Source organism: Oncorhynchus clarkii, chromosome 31 (assembly GCF_045791955.1).
Source record: "Oncorhynchus clarkii lewisi isolate Uvic-CL-2024 chromosome 31, UVic_Ocla_1.0, whole genome shotgun sequence".
Lineage (NCBI taxonomy): Eukaryota > Metazoa > Chordata > Actinopteri > Salmoniformes > Salmonidae > Oncorhynchus > Oncorhynchus clarkii.
The window spans coordinates 33,469,266-33,485,323 of NC_092177.1; the positions used below are offsets into that span (position 1 = coordinate 33,469,266).

General features: G+C 42.4%; 1 protein-coding gene across 2 annotated transcripts in view; it reads right to left on the reverse strand.

The window, feature by feature from the left end:
• LOC139390738 (polycomb group RING finger protein 3) overlaps positions 1 to 16,058 on the reverse strand; it is a 46,186-nt gene that overhangs the window by 13,414 nt on the left and 16,714 nt on the right. For both annotated transcript variants that reach the window (XM_071138074.1, XM_071138075.1), the window contains exons 2-7: positions 11,728 to 11,831; positions 11,294 to 11,411; positions 10,636 to 10,732; positions 7,667 to 7,722; positions 7,197 to 7,307; positions 2,982 to 3,073 (exon numbers count right to left, since the gene is read on the reverse strand). In XM_071138074.1, coding sequence (XP_070994175.1) covers positions 2,982 to 3,073; positions 7,197 to 7,307; positions 7,667 to 7,722; positions 10,636 to 10,732; positions 11,294 to 11,411; positions 11,728 to 11,742 — 489 coding nt within the window. In that variant the 5' untranslated portion in view covers positions 11,743 to 11,831. The remainder of the gene's footprint in view (positions 1 to 2,981; positions 3,074 to 7,196; positions 7,308 to 7,666; positions 7,723 to 10,635; positions 10,733 to 11,293; positions 11,412 to 11,727; positions 11,832 to 16,058) is intronic.

Sequence of the window (16,058 nt, forward strand, 5' to 3'; positions counted from 1 at the left end):
AACAACAAGTGGGACACAATCATGAAGTGGAACGACATTTATTGGATATTTCAAACTTTTTGAACAAATCAAAAACTGAAAAATTGGGCGTGCAAAATTATTCAGCCCCTTTACTTTCAGTGCAGCAAACTCTCTCCAGAAGTTCAGTGAGGATCTCTGAATGATCCAATGTTGACCTAAATGACTAATGATGATAAATACAATCCACCTGTGTGTAATCAAGTCTCCGTATAAATGCACCTGCACTGTGATAGTCTCAGAGGTCCGTTAAAAGCGCCGAGAGCATCATGAAGAACAAGGACACACCAGGCAGGTCCGAGATACTGTTGTGAAGAAGTTTAAAGCCGGATTTGGATACAAAAAGATTTCCCAAGCTTTAAACATCCCAAGGAGCACTGTGCAAGCAATAATATTGAAATGGAAGGAGTATCCGACCACTGCAAATCTACCAAGACCTGGCCGTCCCTCTAAACTTTCAGCTCATACAAGGAGAAGACTGATCAGAGATGCAGCCAAGAGGCCCATGATCACTCTGGATGAACTGCAGAGATCTACAGCTGAGGTGGGAGACTCTGTCCATAGGACAACAATCAGTCGTATATTACACAAATCTGGCCTTTATGGAAGAGTGGCAAGAAGAAAGCCATTTCTTAAAGATATCCATAAAAAGTGTTGTTTAAAGTTTGCCACAAGCCACCTGGGAGACACACCAAACATGTGGAAGAAGGTGCTCTGGTCAGATGAAACCAAAATTGAACTTTTGGCAACAATGCAAAACGTTATGTTTGGCGTAAAAGCAACACAGCTGAACACACCATCCCCACTGTCAAACATGGTGGTGGCAGCATCATGGTTTGGGCCTGCTTTTCTTCAGCAGGGACAGGGAAGAGGGTTAAAATTGATGGGAAGATGGATGGAGCCAAATACAGGACCATTCTGGAAGAAGTCTGCAAAAGACCTGAGACTGGGACGGAGATTTGTCTTCCAACAAGACAATGATCCAAAACATAAAGCAAAATCTACAATGGAATGGTTCAAAAATAAACATATCCAGGTGTTAGAATGGCCAAGTCAAAGTCCAGACCTGATTCCAATCGAGAATCTGTGGAAAGAACTGAAAACTGCTGTTCACAAATGCTCTCCATCCAACCTCACTGAGCTCGAGCTGTTTTGCAAGGAGGAATGGGAAAGAATTTCAGTCTCTCGATGTGCAAAACTGATAGAGACATACCCCAAGCGACTTACAGCTGTAATCGCAGCAAAAGGTGGCGCTACAAAGTATTAACTTAAGGGGGCTGAATAATTTTGCACGCCCAATTTTTCAGTTTTTGATTTGTTAAAAAAGTTTGAAATATCCAATAAATGTCGTTCCACTTCATGATTGTGTCCCACTTGTTGTTGATTCTTCACAAACAAATACAGTTTTATATCTTTATGTTTGAAGCCTGAAATGTGGCAAAAGGTCGCAAAGTTCAAGGGGGCCGAATACTTTCGCAAGGCACTGTATATTACTATTCCGAGTAACGAATCTTAACACTGCCTATATCCGTCCTCGCCATCTTTTGTTTCTGTTCTTTTTTTGGTTATCAATTCGTCCCTTTCTGCATAACCTCCCCCCTCTGTGTCCTCTCTTTCTCTCCCCATTGACCTGATCTCTCTGTTTCTCATTCCTCTCTTCGCCTGAAATTGTTAGGTTCGATTACTCTTTGGTTATTACTGCATTGTCGGAACTAGAAGCACAAGCATTTTGCTAAACTCTCATTAACATCTGCTAACCATGTGTATGTGACCAATAACATTTGATTTGACCTCCTTCTATCCATCCTTTTCACTCACGCGCTTCTTCATCTCCTCCACAATTCCATAGCAGCCATGTCATTTTAGCAGACTCTCTCACCCACGGTGTCTTAAAGGGCTTCTATCTCGACCCTCCAAATCTTTTTTTCTTTTATCTCTTTCTCACATCCTCCCCCCACTGTCTCCTTTTCACCCGCTCCCTTTCTCCCGTGCCTCACATGACGCTGGACAGCAGTTCTGCCCTCCGCGTATTCTGTTCACAAAGCTTAGCAGCTCTATTAGCTATTCGTTCAACACTCCACACCTCTGCTGAATACCAAAAGAGCGGGACCTTTGACCTCTGGTACAATCTCCCGGCCAAGTAGAGAGGACGTGGCGCTTGGCTGCAAGTCGACACTGCGTGTTTTTCCAAAAACATGTTGATCTTTTCTTTACGGAGACAATAGCTACATGTTAAACAGCCAATCACCTGAAGCTATATAGCGGTGACGCGTGTACGGCGGCTCTTTTCTGGAAAATACTGTTTGTGAATACAATGGCGCCGAGCAGAGACAATAAAAGCTCTCTGCATTATTGATATCGTCCACAGAGCTGAGAATGTACTGGAATACAAATGATCATCAAGACGAAATTTGTGTAAAAACCCTTCCGTATTTTAAATGAGCTGTATGTGCGGCATGCTGGGTTGTCTACTCGTGGATATACGACTCAAAACAACTATAGGCCTACCATGTAGTGAACTGGTCATTACAAAATAGTTCACCTAAATCAAATCAAATCAAATCCAAATCAAATGTTATTGGTCACATACACATGGTTAGCAGATGTTATTGCGAGTGTAGCGAAATGCTTGTGCTTCTAGTCCCGACAGTGCATCAATATCTAACATGTAATCTAACAATTCCAGAACAACTACCTAAATACACAAATCTATGTAAAGGAATGGTCTAAGAATATATACATATAAATATTTGGATGAGCAATGACAGGCAAAATGCAATAGATGGTATAAAATACATTCCCCTATAACCTAGGATAATGTTTATGAGATTCCACTTGAGCAGACAAAGCATGGGGCCTGTAATTTCATGGCACCCGAAAAGAGAAAATGAAAGAAGAGCTCAGACATGACTCCTTCCTGTCCTGCAGGAAATGAAGGCGGCGTGTGGTGGACGTCCACCTACCTGCTCGTCGCTGCGGTGATAATCGTTCTCCTCCTCCTCCGGTTTCTCCTCCGCTGTTTCCTTATTTGCCGTGTCCTCCGTTTTCACCTCACCTGTTGTCAACCAATGAGAGGAGCAACAGATAGTGGTCATAGAAAGCCTAATAAGACTTTATTTTAGTCGCCATCTACTGTATTCATCATTTCAATGTTTTAACACATTAACGAATATTACTTCATACAGCCATGGCTCTATATAAGATTACCAGACAATTATGAGTGAATGACAAGAGTGGATCACTCGGAGTGTGTTCAACCTTTAATCTAGTCGACTGGACACAATTGACTTTCATACCTGCTCTCTTTATTAACTAAACACAAGCAATGCTCATCTGATGGCAAGAAACAGGGCTTTTTTTTCTAATGAACCAAATGGCCTGTATCCATTCAACTGTAGAATTACATTTATTAGGAATTTACGTGGCCCAACGCGTCAAGCAGTTTACTTGATTTGTCCACCGTCTGAGCGCGGTCATCCAAACTGATCTTTTGCCTTTGTGATTGTAAGGGGGCTAAAATCAGACCTCTTCTCTGGTTTAATTGTCCTTGGGGAACCATTTGAGCAAAGATGGAGGAATAGGAAAATTGAGATGGAGAGAGGTCATTATAAAGTAAGGGCCGATGGTCACTGGCAAGAGGAAGAGAGAAATAAGGCTTCTACACACAGCGAAATAGCTAAGCTGAGGAAAATAGGCGTGGAGCGGTGAGAGGGAGGCTAGCTCCTGTTAAATAAACCTGTTGGCTCCGGATGTTTGGTTCACTGTGATGGAAAAGATCTTGGGAGAGAGGGCCTTGAGAATCTCCCAATACCCTGAGTTTTCAATTCCGTCCCAGCGAAGCAAGGGGCCATTATCTGAGCTCAGTTGATTAGGTTAGCCACTTGTTTGTGGACAAACATTTCCTCCCTCTCTATGATTGGCGATGGGACTGGGGCCCAACCATCTTCTATTGTTCTCCCATTTGCTCTCCACGGTACATTCCAAAGGGGATTGACAGTGAGGCTTGAGAGCACTCTTGTGCTAGCCCGAGCTAATCTCAAGAGTAAGCAGAGTGATTACTGTTCAAGTGATGCCAAATTGGTTATGATACACCTTCAGCCAACCTGAAAATAACTCAATGACACTAAGTATAAGGTGGACTTTGTTTCCATTTTGAAACAATTCTAGGAAACAAGACACTGATATTATCGAGTCTTACAAACAAGAAACTGGTGGGCTAATCTGAGCACTATATGTCACAGAACATTTTATTTTTCATTAGCTTCTACATAGCATACGGCATTGTTTACCATCGAAAAACCACTCACAGAGGACATTGTCATAAAGAGCTGGCATGTAAAATACTAATGTGATTTTTCACATAAGTGGGTCTTTATGGAGACTTTGGCATTAATGCACACTGAGTGTACAAAACAAAGAAGGATTTTTAAGCCTTGAGACAATTGAGACATGGATCGTGTATGTGTGCCATTCAGAGGGTGAAAGCGCAAGACAAAAGATTGAAGTGCCTTAGAACGGAGTATGGTAGTAGGTGCCAGGCGCACCGGTTTAAGTGTGTCAAGAACTGCAACAGTGCTGGGATTTTCATGCTCAACAGTTTCTCATGTGTATCAAGAATGGCCCACCATCCAAAGGACATCCAGTCAACTTGACACAACTGTGGGAAGCATTGGAGTCAACATGGGCCAAAATCCCTGTGGAATGGTTTCGGCAGGGTTGGGCGGTATCGTCATACCGTCCTTCTCTCACCACGGGATTTACAGTATTACCGGTTTAGTACATAAGAGGGCGCGAAAAAACGTTAAAAAAAGCCCATTGGGCATCTATTATCAGAATGCTAACAAAAGTAATAGTGAATTTGCATGGAGGCTGCTAGCTAAATACGCTAACGAGCTCAAACACAAATAAACAAATTGCAAAGACAGGCAATCCCGTTCATAATGTTATACATAAATAGGTAGGAGCTGCCGAATGTCATTTTTGGCGAGGGGAACGAGGGGCATTATGCAAATGAACAAAGTTTTGAAGCATGCAGTACTGGCTCTCCAGCAACATGTCTACACACTGTGTTTGAGTGGACTGTGAAGTCTGGAGTCGCTAGGGCAACGGGCCTGCCTGCTCTGCTCAGAGAAGAGAGGGGGGAGGAGCAGACAGGCCGAGAACAGAGGAGAAAAAACACAAGGAAATCAAGAAAGCCTTGGGCAGCCACTACAAATAACTCATCCAGAGGGCTTTGACTTCTCAAACAAGACAGAAAGCTTACACAATACGATGCCCCGTCACCTTATTAATCCAGCCACTTACTTAGATAGCATGTTCAATTTAAGGGTCGTGTTAACACGAAATGCAGCATTTTTCACAAAGTAAAAAATAAAAAATATATAAAACACAAGACATTTCTTTCCCCCGTTTTGTGAACACAGATCTAAATGGCTTCTTATTGTCATTTCTGCTCGGCATCAGACTCATTTTGTGCTTCAGTTGCACTTCTAAACTCAAATGAGAATTCATGAACAGCATTCTATCAGCAGACAGCGCTTCTTTTCTCCTGAACTTCTCTCGGTGTAGCCGGCCTATTTTTCTCCGGTAAAATGCAAGATTAACTTTAAGCAAAACATTAGGAAATGTAGTTGGCAACATTCTCTCTATAGGCCCAAACATTATAAATATTTTTGCTCATGTACTTGCGGCTGCCAGCCAAATAGCGTTGCACTTCTGTTGCCATCTGATAAAAATGAAGCTATTTTATTTTGAATGTGTTGCACTAAAGTATTTTCTGTGAATGAAAAGAATAGTTGCACGTCCCTGATCACTCAAAAAAACACTGTTGACTTTCAATATAAAACGTGACTCGTCAATACACACTCGTCAATACACACTCGTCAATACACACTCGTCAATACACACTCGTCAACACACACTCGTCAACACACACTCGTCAACACACACTCGTCAACACACACTCGTCAATACACACTCGTCAATACACACTCGCCAATACACACTCGCCAATACACACTCGCCAATACACACTCGTCAATCTCCTGTTGTGCTTTTACAAACAAACACGTGACTTACTCAATTGTGCTGGGAACTAAGTAAGCTTCATAATGTAAAATAATGTGACAGGTGAAATAAGAAAGCAATTTGCTTTATTTACTAACGCACTGCACTAGTTGACTGCAGGTATTTACTTAAAACATTGCTACAAATATGAAAATGTACAAATGTAAAAATGTAAACTATTTAAAATAAATAGTTTCAACAGTATTGACGGTATTGACAAACCATCCTGTGGCTATTTCCAAACACCTCCAAACACAGTATATACGGTGTCCTTTGACACCTTGTAGAGTCCATGACCCCAACAAATTCAGGCTGTTCTGGGGGAAAAGGAGCTGCAACTCAATATTAGGAAGGTGTCCCTAATGTTCTGTACACTCAGTGTATATGAGAGAGAATGAAAGAGAATGAAATAGAATGTTAGAGGTATGAGAGTGAGAGAGAGAGAGAGAGAGAGAGAGAGAGAGAGAGAGAGAGAGAGAGAGAGAGAGGGACAGAGAGAGAGAGGGGACAGAGAGAGAGAGGGGACAGAGAGAAAGAGGGGGGGGGGGCGAGAGATAGAAGTGAGAGAGAGAACATGAGAGAAAGGAATAGACAGAAATAAAATGAGAGTGAAAGACACTTTTTGTGCTCTTGAAGTGAAGGTGATATTATAGAAGCTGTCCATTAGCACACTCATGTCATTCCCCACTCCGGGGTTTGGCTCTCAGGATATCTAGGAGCCGGAGCTGTCGCCTGTTGTTAGCCAACAAGCTCCGCACTATTTCTGTTTTGCTGGGCAGTGAGTGTTGACAAGGGTTCCATTTCTGCCAGAATTCTGTTTAAACGACGTCCTAAGGATGTTAGCCACAGCTCAGCCCAACGGGGGGGGGCGAGAGCAGTTCCACTTCCATTTGAGCGTTAATTACAAGAAATCAGAAAGGGTTTTGAGCGACCAATTAGGCCTGCTCTGCGACGACTCTCTGGGCATGCGTTTTACACCTCGTTGTCGGGCTGGATCGCAACGCCGCCGTGCTTTACAGGCGCCGCCACTTTCACACTCTGATTCGCCTGGGCCGAATCCAGGAAAGAGGTGATACTAAGTAGGGAAAATAGAGGGGGGAAGTGGACCGTACCATTGCGCTGAGGATCTAGATGTTGTTTCATGCTGCACAGCTCTCCTTTGATGTCCCCGGGCACTTCCATTCCCAGCTTCTGATAGAAGTCTCTTTGTTTTTTTATCTCCGCTGCAGGAGGGGAAAGGGGATTGAAAGAGAGAGAGACACAAGGGAGAATTAGGGCCTTGCTTTGGCTGAAGGTAACTGTCACTAGGGCTTCTTTAAATTTGATGGCAGACTGTATGGAGTAGGATTTCTTTCATTACAGTCTGTCAGATAAATAAATAAAAGTCAAATCCATAGATATTTCAGGGCTATGTGCTTTGGGATGTTTGTTATTCAGTCATTCAGCCCCAATCTCACCGAAAGAAAAAGATTCAAGGCGAACTGGGGTTGGTTTGGAAATGTATATGGACAGATTCAAATATATATATTACATTTTTTGGTGAGGGGACAAGGAAGGAGAGAAACCAAAGTGAGACACTTGCCCTCTTGTAGTCCCGGCACCAACTTGTAGACAATGTCTTGCATTGTTCGGTCATGGCTAAAGGGGAGAGAGATATTTTTTTCAAAATTACAAATCTGACAATGCTACATTTATTATCACTAATAGCTGATGACATGTGGTACCATGCTTATTCTGTGTCTTGTTTGGAAATGTTGCCTTTAATGATAGACATACAGTGGCAAGAAAAAGTATGTGAACCCTTTGGAATTACGTGGATTTCTGCATAAATTAGTCAAAACTTTTGATCTGATCTTCATCTTAGTCACAACAATAGACAAACATAGTGTGCTTAAACTAATAACACTCAAATGATTGTATTTTTCTTGTATATATCGAATACATCATTTAAACATTCACAGTGTAGATTGGGAAAAGTATGTGAACCCCTCGGCTAATGCATAAAGCTGGAAAGGGTTACAAAAGTATCTCTAAAAGCCTTGATGTTCATCAGTCCACGGTAAGACAAATTGTCTATAAATGGAGAAAGTTCAGCACTATTGCTACTCTCCCTAGGAGTGGCCGTCCTGCAAAGATGACTGCAAGAGCACAGTGCAGAATGCTCAACGAGGTTAAGAAGAACCCTAGTGTCAGCTAAAGACATACAGAAATCTCTGGAACATGCTAACATCTCTGTTGACGAGTCTATGATAGGTAAACCACTAAATAAAAACAGTGTTCATGGGAGGATACCCCGGAAGCAGCCACTGCTGTCCAAAAAAGACATTGCTGCATGTCTGAAGTTCACAAAAGAGCACCTGGATGTTCCACAGAGCTTCTGGCAAAATATTCTGTGAACAGATGAAACTAAAGTTGAGTTGTTTGGAAGGAAGGAACACGCAACACTATGTGTGGAGAAAAAAAAAGCACAGCACACCAACATAAAAACCTCATCCCAAATGTAAAGTATGGTGGGGGGGAGCATCATGGTTTGGGGCTGATTTGCTGCCTCAGGGCCTGGATAGCTTGCTATCATCGACGGAAAAATAAATTCCCAAGTTTATCAAGACATTTTGCAGGAGAATGTAAGGCTATCTTTCCGCCAATTGAAGCTCAACAGAGGTTCGGTGATGCAACAGGACACCGACCCAAAACACAGAAATAAATCAACAACAGAATGGCTTCAACAGAAGAAAATAAGACTTCTGGAATGGCCCAGTCAGAGTCCTGACCTCAACCCCATTTAAAATGCTGTGGCATGACCTTGAGAGCGGTTCACACCAGACATCCTAAGAATATTGCTGAACTGAAACAGTTTTGTAAAGATGAATGGTCCAAAATTCCTCCTGACCGTTGTGCTGGTCTGGTCCGCAACTACAGAAAACATTTGGTTGAATTTATTGCTACCAAAGGAGGGCCAACCTGTTATTATACCAGTTATATACCAGTATCCAAGGGTTCACATACTTTTCCCACCCTGCACTGTGAATGTTCATACGGTGTGTTCAATAAAGACATGAAAATGTACAATTGTTCGTGTGTTATTAGTTTAAGCAGACTGTGTTTGTCTGTTGTTGTGACTTAGATGAAGATCAGATCAAATTTTATGACCAATTTATGCAGAAATCCAGGTCATTCACATACTTTCTCTTGCCACAGCATATACAAAACATATACGCTTCCTTAATGTCAGCAGCACATGCTTCTTGACATTCAAAATTCCCATGTTTACCATATAACAGCATGAATGACATCAAAACACCGCGCATTTGTCCACTACCCAGCTGTGACGCCCACTTTGTACTGCAACACCTGGGCCTGCAGTGTGACTAGCGAAACTCAGCGGGGTGTGCGCCGTCTGGAGTGAAGGTCATTCTCTCTATCCTATCCTGCGCTCAAGACCATAATTAGCTGATTTTCACCACCCCCTGAGGCAGGTGAGAGCTGACCGCTTACCACTGCGGTGGCCAAACTCTGCTTCGCCCCAAACACAGCGAGCGCTGACGCCTTATTGACAGGGGGGATGGATCGAGGCTCAATTAGCGTTCACCATCTGAAAGATTACCTAATGCTTGTTGATGATTTTGGCTACTCCTAGTTGACCTATTATGAATCGTTCAAGTTTTATTAGTCTTGAAACACTAAAGATAAGTGCATACAAGCTTATAATAACCCTTAAATGTTGTATGACTTGAAATATGGTTAGAAATATGCTTGTGTTTTCATCTTCTCGGCAGCAGGCCGTAGTAGTAGCAGCACTCGTTGTTGTTGTTTTTTATATCTCCGCCTCTCACACCTAGTTTGAACCTGTTAATTGTTTTATGTTTCGAATTTTAACATTTTTGATGTGTCTTACATCTGTTTAAATGTTTTCGTTTGGCACATTTATTCGCTTTTTATTTTCATTTGAGCAAACAACTACTCAGAGAGAAATGAAGAGAGCAGTGCATTTCAAATGTGTTCGAAATTGGGTTTTTCCATCAAAATGGGGACATTTTTCTGGGCTGCAAAATGCTTATGACTAAATAGCTGGTAGACATTTAGGCTGGCGAACATCCCCATTGGCTGTACTATTAATCAGACACTACTGCACAAGCCCTCATAGGGCAGATGGACAACAGTCCCTTTACTTTGTGTGTGTGTGTGTGTTTGGTTTGACTATCCAGAAATCCTCACAAGGAGGGTAAAAAAAGGAACATTCGAACAGGTGGGGACATTTCACCGGTCCCCACAAGAAAAAAGTTTAGGGTTCAGGAAAATAGGACTTTGAATGGAAATCAATTGTTTAGTCCCCACCAGCGCACATGCGCATTTAAGCAAATATGCATGTATGTATTTATTTAATTAGAATATTCATGTTGTTTTGTTTTCCCCCTCCTCTCCCATCTCCTTCGACGGTATTGTTTTTGGACAGTGCTGCTGCCCCGTAGTGGTGGCTCTCTGTTCTGCACACTGATGAAACAACTGAGCGGCTAAGGGGAATGTGGTTTGGTGTCCAGGCTGCCTACTGACCCGATGTACTGCAGTGGGTGGCTCTGGTGAATGACAATCCTGCACGTGGGACAGGTGTTGTTCTCCTCCAGGTACTTCACTAGACAGCTTCTGCAGACTGGAAGAGAGAGAGAGAGAGAGAGAGAGAGAGAGATGTCAATCACATGATAAGCAATACGGGTATCTTGTTCTATCTTTTGGTGTTGTTAAAAAAAGTGTTGCTTTTTTGAGAGACCAGTCTCGCTATGATGTGTCCGATAGCTATCCGGACATGATGTGAGTCTCTCTGTTTCATCTCTGAGGGGGGTGTGAGAGAAAGTAATTTCCAACCTGAGGATTGCGATTGAAGCTCTCCACTCAACATTGACATTTGGTCAACTGGGACTTTCCACGTATGGTACAATGGCGCCCTCTAGGGCATGACTGACCGATTACATTACTTGTGCTGCTGCTGACATTACTCAAGACTTCTCTTGTCTCCAGTACAACTAGGCCTACTTTGTGGGTGGGGGGTTGCTTGATCGTTATGATAATTGAACTTTAATGAGACAACAAAAATATCTATTGCCGTATGAAGCCACATGCATGAAGCCCTCATGAAGATACATGATCAGTGTTAAGATGTGAATGATGTGTGTCGGAGTATGAGTACATGCTTGTATCATCAGCAGGTACTCACAGGTATGCAAGCACTCCGTGACAGTAGTGGCGTCTATCAGGTACCCCTCGCACAGGCGACAAGTTATGTGGGCGTTGATGTCCCACAGCTTGATCTTCCTGGTTAGCATCTCGGGGTTCTGGGGAGAAGGAGGACAAAACAATTTGAGTCGTTCTGTTCTGTGCATTTTGCACATTCTAAGGGTAACCTCTCAATTCACTTTTGACAAAAGAATACAGGATAAAGACACATGTCAACTGTACAACTCATTGGTTTCAAGGTTATGCAGAGTACCTTTTTTGAGAGAGTGGCAGACAGAGAGACAGACAGGCAGAGAGATAGACAGAGAAACAGACAGAGAAACAGACAGAGAGAGAGAGAGAGAGAGAGAGATACAGACAGACAGACAGACAGACAGAAAACTCTATTCACGGTGGATGCTTGTTTTGTCTTACCCCTAATGACGCCATGTGTTGACTGAGGATGATTTGGCAGCCACGTCTCTTCCTGCAGGCACGCAGTGGTGTTAGCTCCTCATCATGGATGCCCTCTCATGTGGCTAAAGGGAGAACACAGACAACAGTCAGAATTCATTGGGCTCTACAGCAGTGGTGATGCCCCAAAGTTCCTTGTGCCATGGTGAGCCAACAAAGACCCTCCAGATGAATAAAACAGTGTTTCTAACCCAGGGTCCTCCAACCCTTATCCTGGAGAGCAGTGCTACAAGTGTGGAACAAAAGCCTGCACACACCCAGTAGCTCTCCAGGACAGGAGTTGGAGAGGCTTTTCTAGCCTTAGCCTAATCATGAACTAACCTAAAACCAGACGAATATTGCAGAACAGAATATATCTGTCTGATCTCAGGCTTATATTGAACCGCAAACTCTTAGGAGTAGGCTGAGACCCACCATTTTTTGAGACACTGCTCTGCAGAACTCAATTAAAACTGGGAAGTGCTGACTGCACATGCCATTGCTACTGTAAAAAGTCCATTCATATTTGAAACATCTGAGACAACATTTACACAATGAGACCATTGTATGGAGAGGAGACGTCCCTGAATTAACGTAACAAAATAAGAACCAGAGACATATTTAAAGTAACTTACAATCCACCAAAGCCTAAAAAATAAACAAGAAAAAGTGGTGTCCCCACATGACTCAAGGAACGACGTACTGCAGTACTTAGTCAATCCATTAGACATAGGCCTAGAGAGTCATTACTCTCTAGGCAGACAGCTTTGGAGTTGTGAGCCCGAAAACCCTCTTCGACTTGGCTCCCACTACTCCCACCACTTTTTTGGGGGCCTCTTGATCCTAAATGTGCATTCTCTTTCACTCTGTCTTGGACAATAAGAGTCTGCCTGTGTGCTTTTGTCTGCTCATCAGATCATTAAATTAGCCCACTTACTCCTCTGAGATGAGTGAAGGAGAGCTGCTGCAGATGTATTAGAACCCTAGCCTGCGCTGTTTGGGTTCAAACCTGGGCTGCATCCAAAATCATGTATCAGAGTTGTTGTAACAGTTGCCACACTGTCGACTTGAACAAGTGCATTCAGTTGCAGAGCACTTGCAAGTGTGTTGACAGGACGTGTCAACATAAATGCTGGGCTAATAAAGAATAGTAGTACAGAACAAGAAGAGCCGCACACCGTTAAGGCTCCCAATTCACCCGCTTTATTGACAGCGTTTCCATCCGAAACGGATCTTCGTCAGGTCAAGCACACTGAGTGTTCACATCCCGAAATATACACATTTCACCTCACATGACCATTGTGGGTGCAAAAGAAACTGCCTGATCAACATGACCCAGCTTGTAACCCTGTGAAATAAATAGCAACGGATATTTACCAGCAAATAGGTGCAGTTTCATAATGCTAGTGCTACGTGCAATTAGTCCAACATTTTGTTAAGTTGCAGAATTGCATTTGGAATAAAAGAGTACTTGGCCCTATTTTTTTTAAAACTTTAGGTAGCCTGTGCCTGCGGCCGGAGGGGAGGAGCTGGAATTCGGGGTGGAGTGAATGGGAAGAGACAACTGCTATTTTATTCACCTTCTGGACGGCTCTGCCCAGATAGAGATGATAGGTCTTGCTGTTTTCCCGGAAGTCCTGACTATCTTGCCCAACCTATTTTTCTGTGCAACCTTGATATTCCCAAACCAGCGGGTCAAGCAGTAGGACAGAATGCTCTCAATGAATGATTTATAAAAGAGAACCATGATGGTTAGATCAACCTTAAAAAAAAGTGTTGTTTCCGTCGGAAATACAGTCTCCGTTGGCCTTTCTTAAAAAGAGCGTCAGTACACTGATCCCAGGACAGCTGGTTGTCAATGACTAGCCCAAGGTATTTGTACTCCTCCACTATTTCAATGGGCTCACCTTTTATCAGTGATGGTGTGTGCATTGTAGTGTTCCTTCGAAAGTCAATCACCATGTTCCATTGTTTTTGATTTATTTCATTTCAGATGGGATGACTTGCAGAGACAACTGAACAAGAGTGCTTCATTAATGAATGTGCGACAATTCAAAGTTGCTAAGATGATAAACTGTCATAACCAAGGTGACAACTTTTCCATTACAATAGAAGACGGTAATGAAGGTTTGGTTCCAAACGCCTGCAGGTTCCTGATGAAGGAACAGTCATTCAACACGACACAGGATGACTCACATTGACACACCATTGGCAAGGCACTCTAGCCAATCTAGCCAGTCAAAAACTGGTCTGCATGAACTACGCCTATAACTATTGTCCTCCTTAACACACATGCAATGTGATTGACGCTGGAGCTGGTACTCTGTAACCTCTGAAATTAGTGTTGAGCTATGGTGTTTAAATTGCTCTTTTCAATTCAGAATATTTACGGTGTATCGGCGGTGATAAATGAATGAAGCTGTTCCTCTCAGGACGTCACGTTATTGTGAAAACAAAAAACATGAACATCCTGAGTGGATTTTTTATTTGCAGATCGTGAATCTGAGAACGTTGATCTTTTATGACAAAACATCACAAAACTGGCACTATAATTCCTCTTGGATCACTACAAGTAAGATCTGTGGTTACTTACAGTGCCTTCAGAAAGTATTCAACCCGTTGACTTATTCCACATTTTGTTGTGTTACAGTGTGAATTTTGTTTCCCCTCTCACACATCTACACACACAACACCATAATGACAAAGTGTAAACATGTTCATAGAATTTTTTGCACATTTGTTGGAAATGTACATAAGTATTCACAACCCTTCGTCAATACATCTGGGTAAGCATCTAAGAGCTTTGCACAATATTAAAAATATATAAATCTGTCAGGTTGGTCGTTGATCATTACTAGACGGGCATTTTCAAGTCCTGACATAGATTTCCAAGCAGATTTAAGTCAAAACTGTAACCAAGCCACTCAGGAACATTCAATGTCGTCTTGGTAAGTATATTTGGCCTTGCGTTTTAGATTATTGTCCTGCTGAAAGATGAATTTGTCTCCCAGTGTCTGTTGGAGAGCAGACAGAACCAGGTTTACCTCTAGTGCTTAGCTCTATTCTGTTTCTCTTCTGTTTCTTTGTTTTTTTATTTAATCTAAAAACATAATTCCACATTGACATTATGGGGTATTGTGTGGATGCCAGTGACACCAAATCTCAATTTAATACATTTTAAATTCAGGATGTAACACAACAAAATGTGGAAAAAATAAAGGGGTGTGAATACTTTCTGAAGGCACTGTATCTATTTCATATTTATTGTTATGTTTATTGATCAGATACTATGCATTTTACCACAATTTCCACAACTACCAATTAAAAAAAATCTCATTACCATAATAGTTTATGTCCCAAAAAGTAATAAACAAATCAATTGCTAATATGTTTTTACATTGCTAACCAAATTAAAAGGCCTGAGTTAAGCATAACACTGAAAACAAATACATTTAAAATGTAATTGAACAGATGTATTTGTAATTTCTCATTACTGCAACACATAACCTTTCTGAATTTAGTTAATTCGTCATAATTACTTGTGTATTCAAGGCGGGGCGAGCACGCCCCATTTTCATCGACTGGGCTGTAGTGGAGCAGGTTGAGAGCGTCAAGTTCCTTGGTGTCCACATCAACAATCAGCAACAAACTATTATGGTCCAACAAAACCAAGATGGTCGTGAAGAGGGCACGACAATGACTATTCCCCTCAGGAGACTGAAAAGATTTGGCACGGGCCCTCAGATCTTCAAAAAGTTCTACAGCAGCAACATCGAGAGCTGCATCACGGACTGGTATGGAAACTGCTCGGCATCTGACAGCAAGGTGCTACAGAGGGTAGAGTGTATGGCCCAGTGCATCGCTGGGGCAAAGCTTCCTGCCATCCAGGACCTCTACACCAGGCGGTGTCAGAAAATGGCCCTAAAAATTGCCAAAGACTCCAGCCTTGCTAATCATAGACTGTTCTCTCTGCTACAGCATGGCTGTAAGGGTTTTCGTCTTCCTCCTCTGACGAAGAGGAGTAGTAGGAAGGATCGGAGGACCAATGCGCAGCGTGGTAAGTGTCCATATAGTTTAATAAGAATAATGAACAAAACAATAAACGACAACGTGAAATAACAAAACCGAAACAGTTCCGTGTGGAACAAACACTGACACGGAAAATAATCACCCACAACTCAAAAGTGAAACCAGGCTACATAAGTATGGTTCTCAATCAGGGACAACGATTGACAGCTGCCTCTGATTGAGAACCATACCAGTCCAAACACAGAAATCCCAAAACATAGAAAAAGGAACATAGACAACCCATC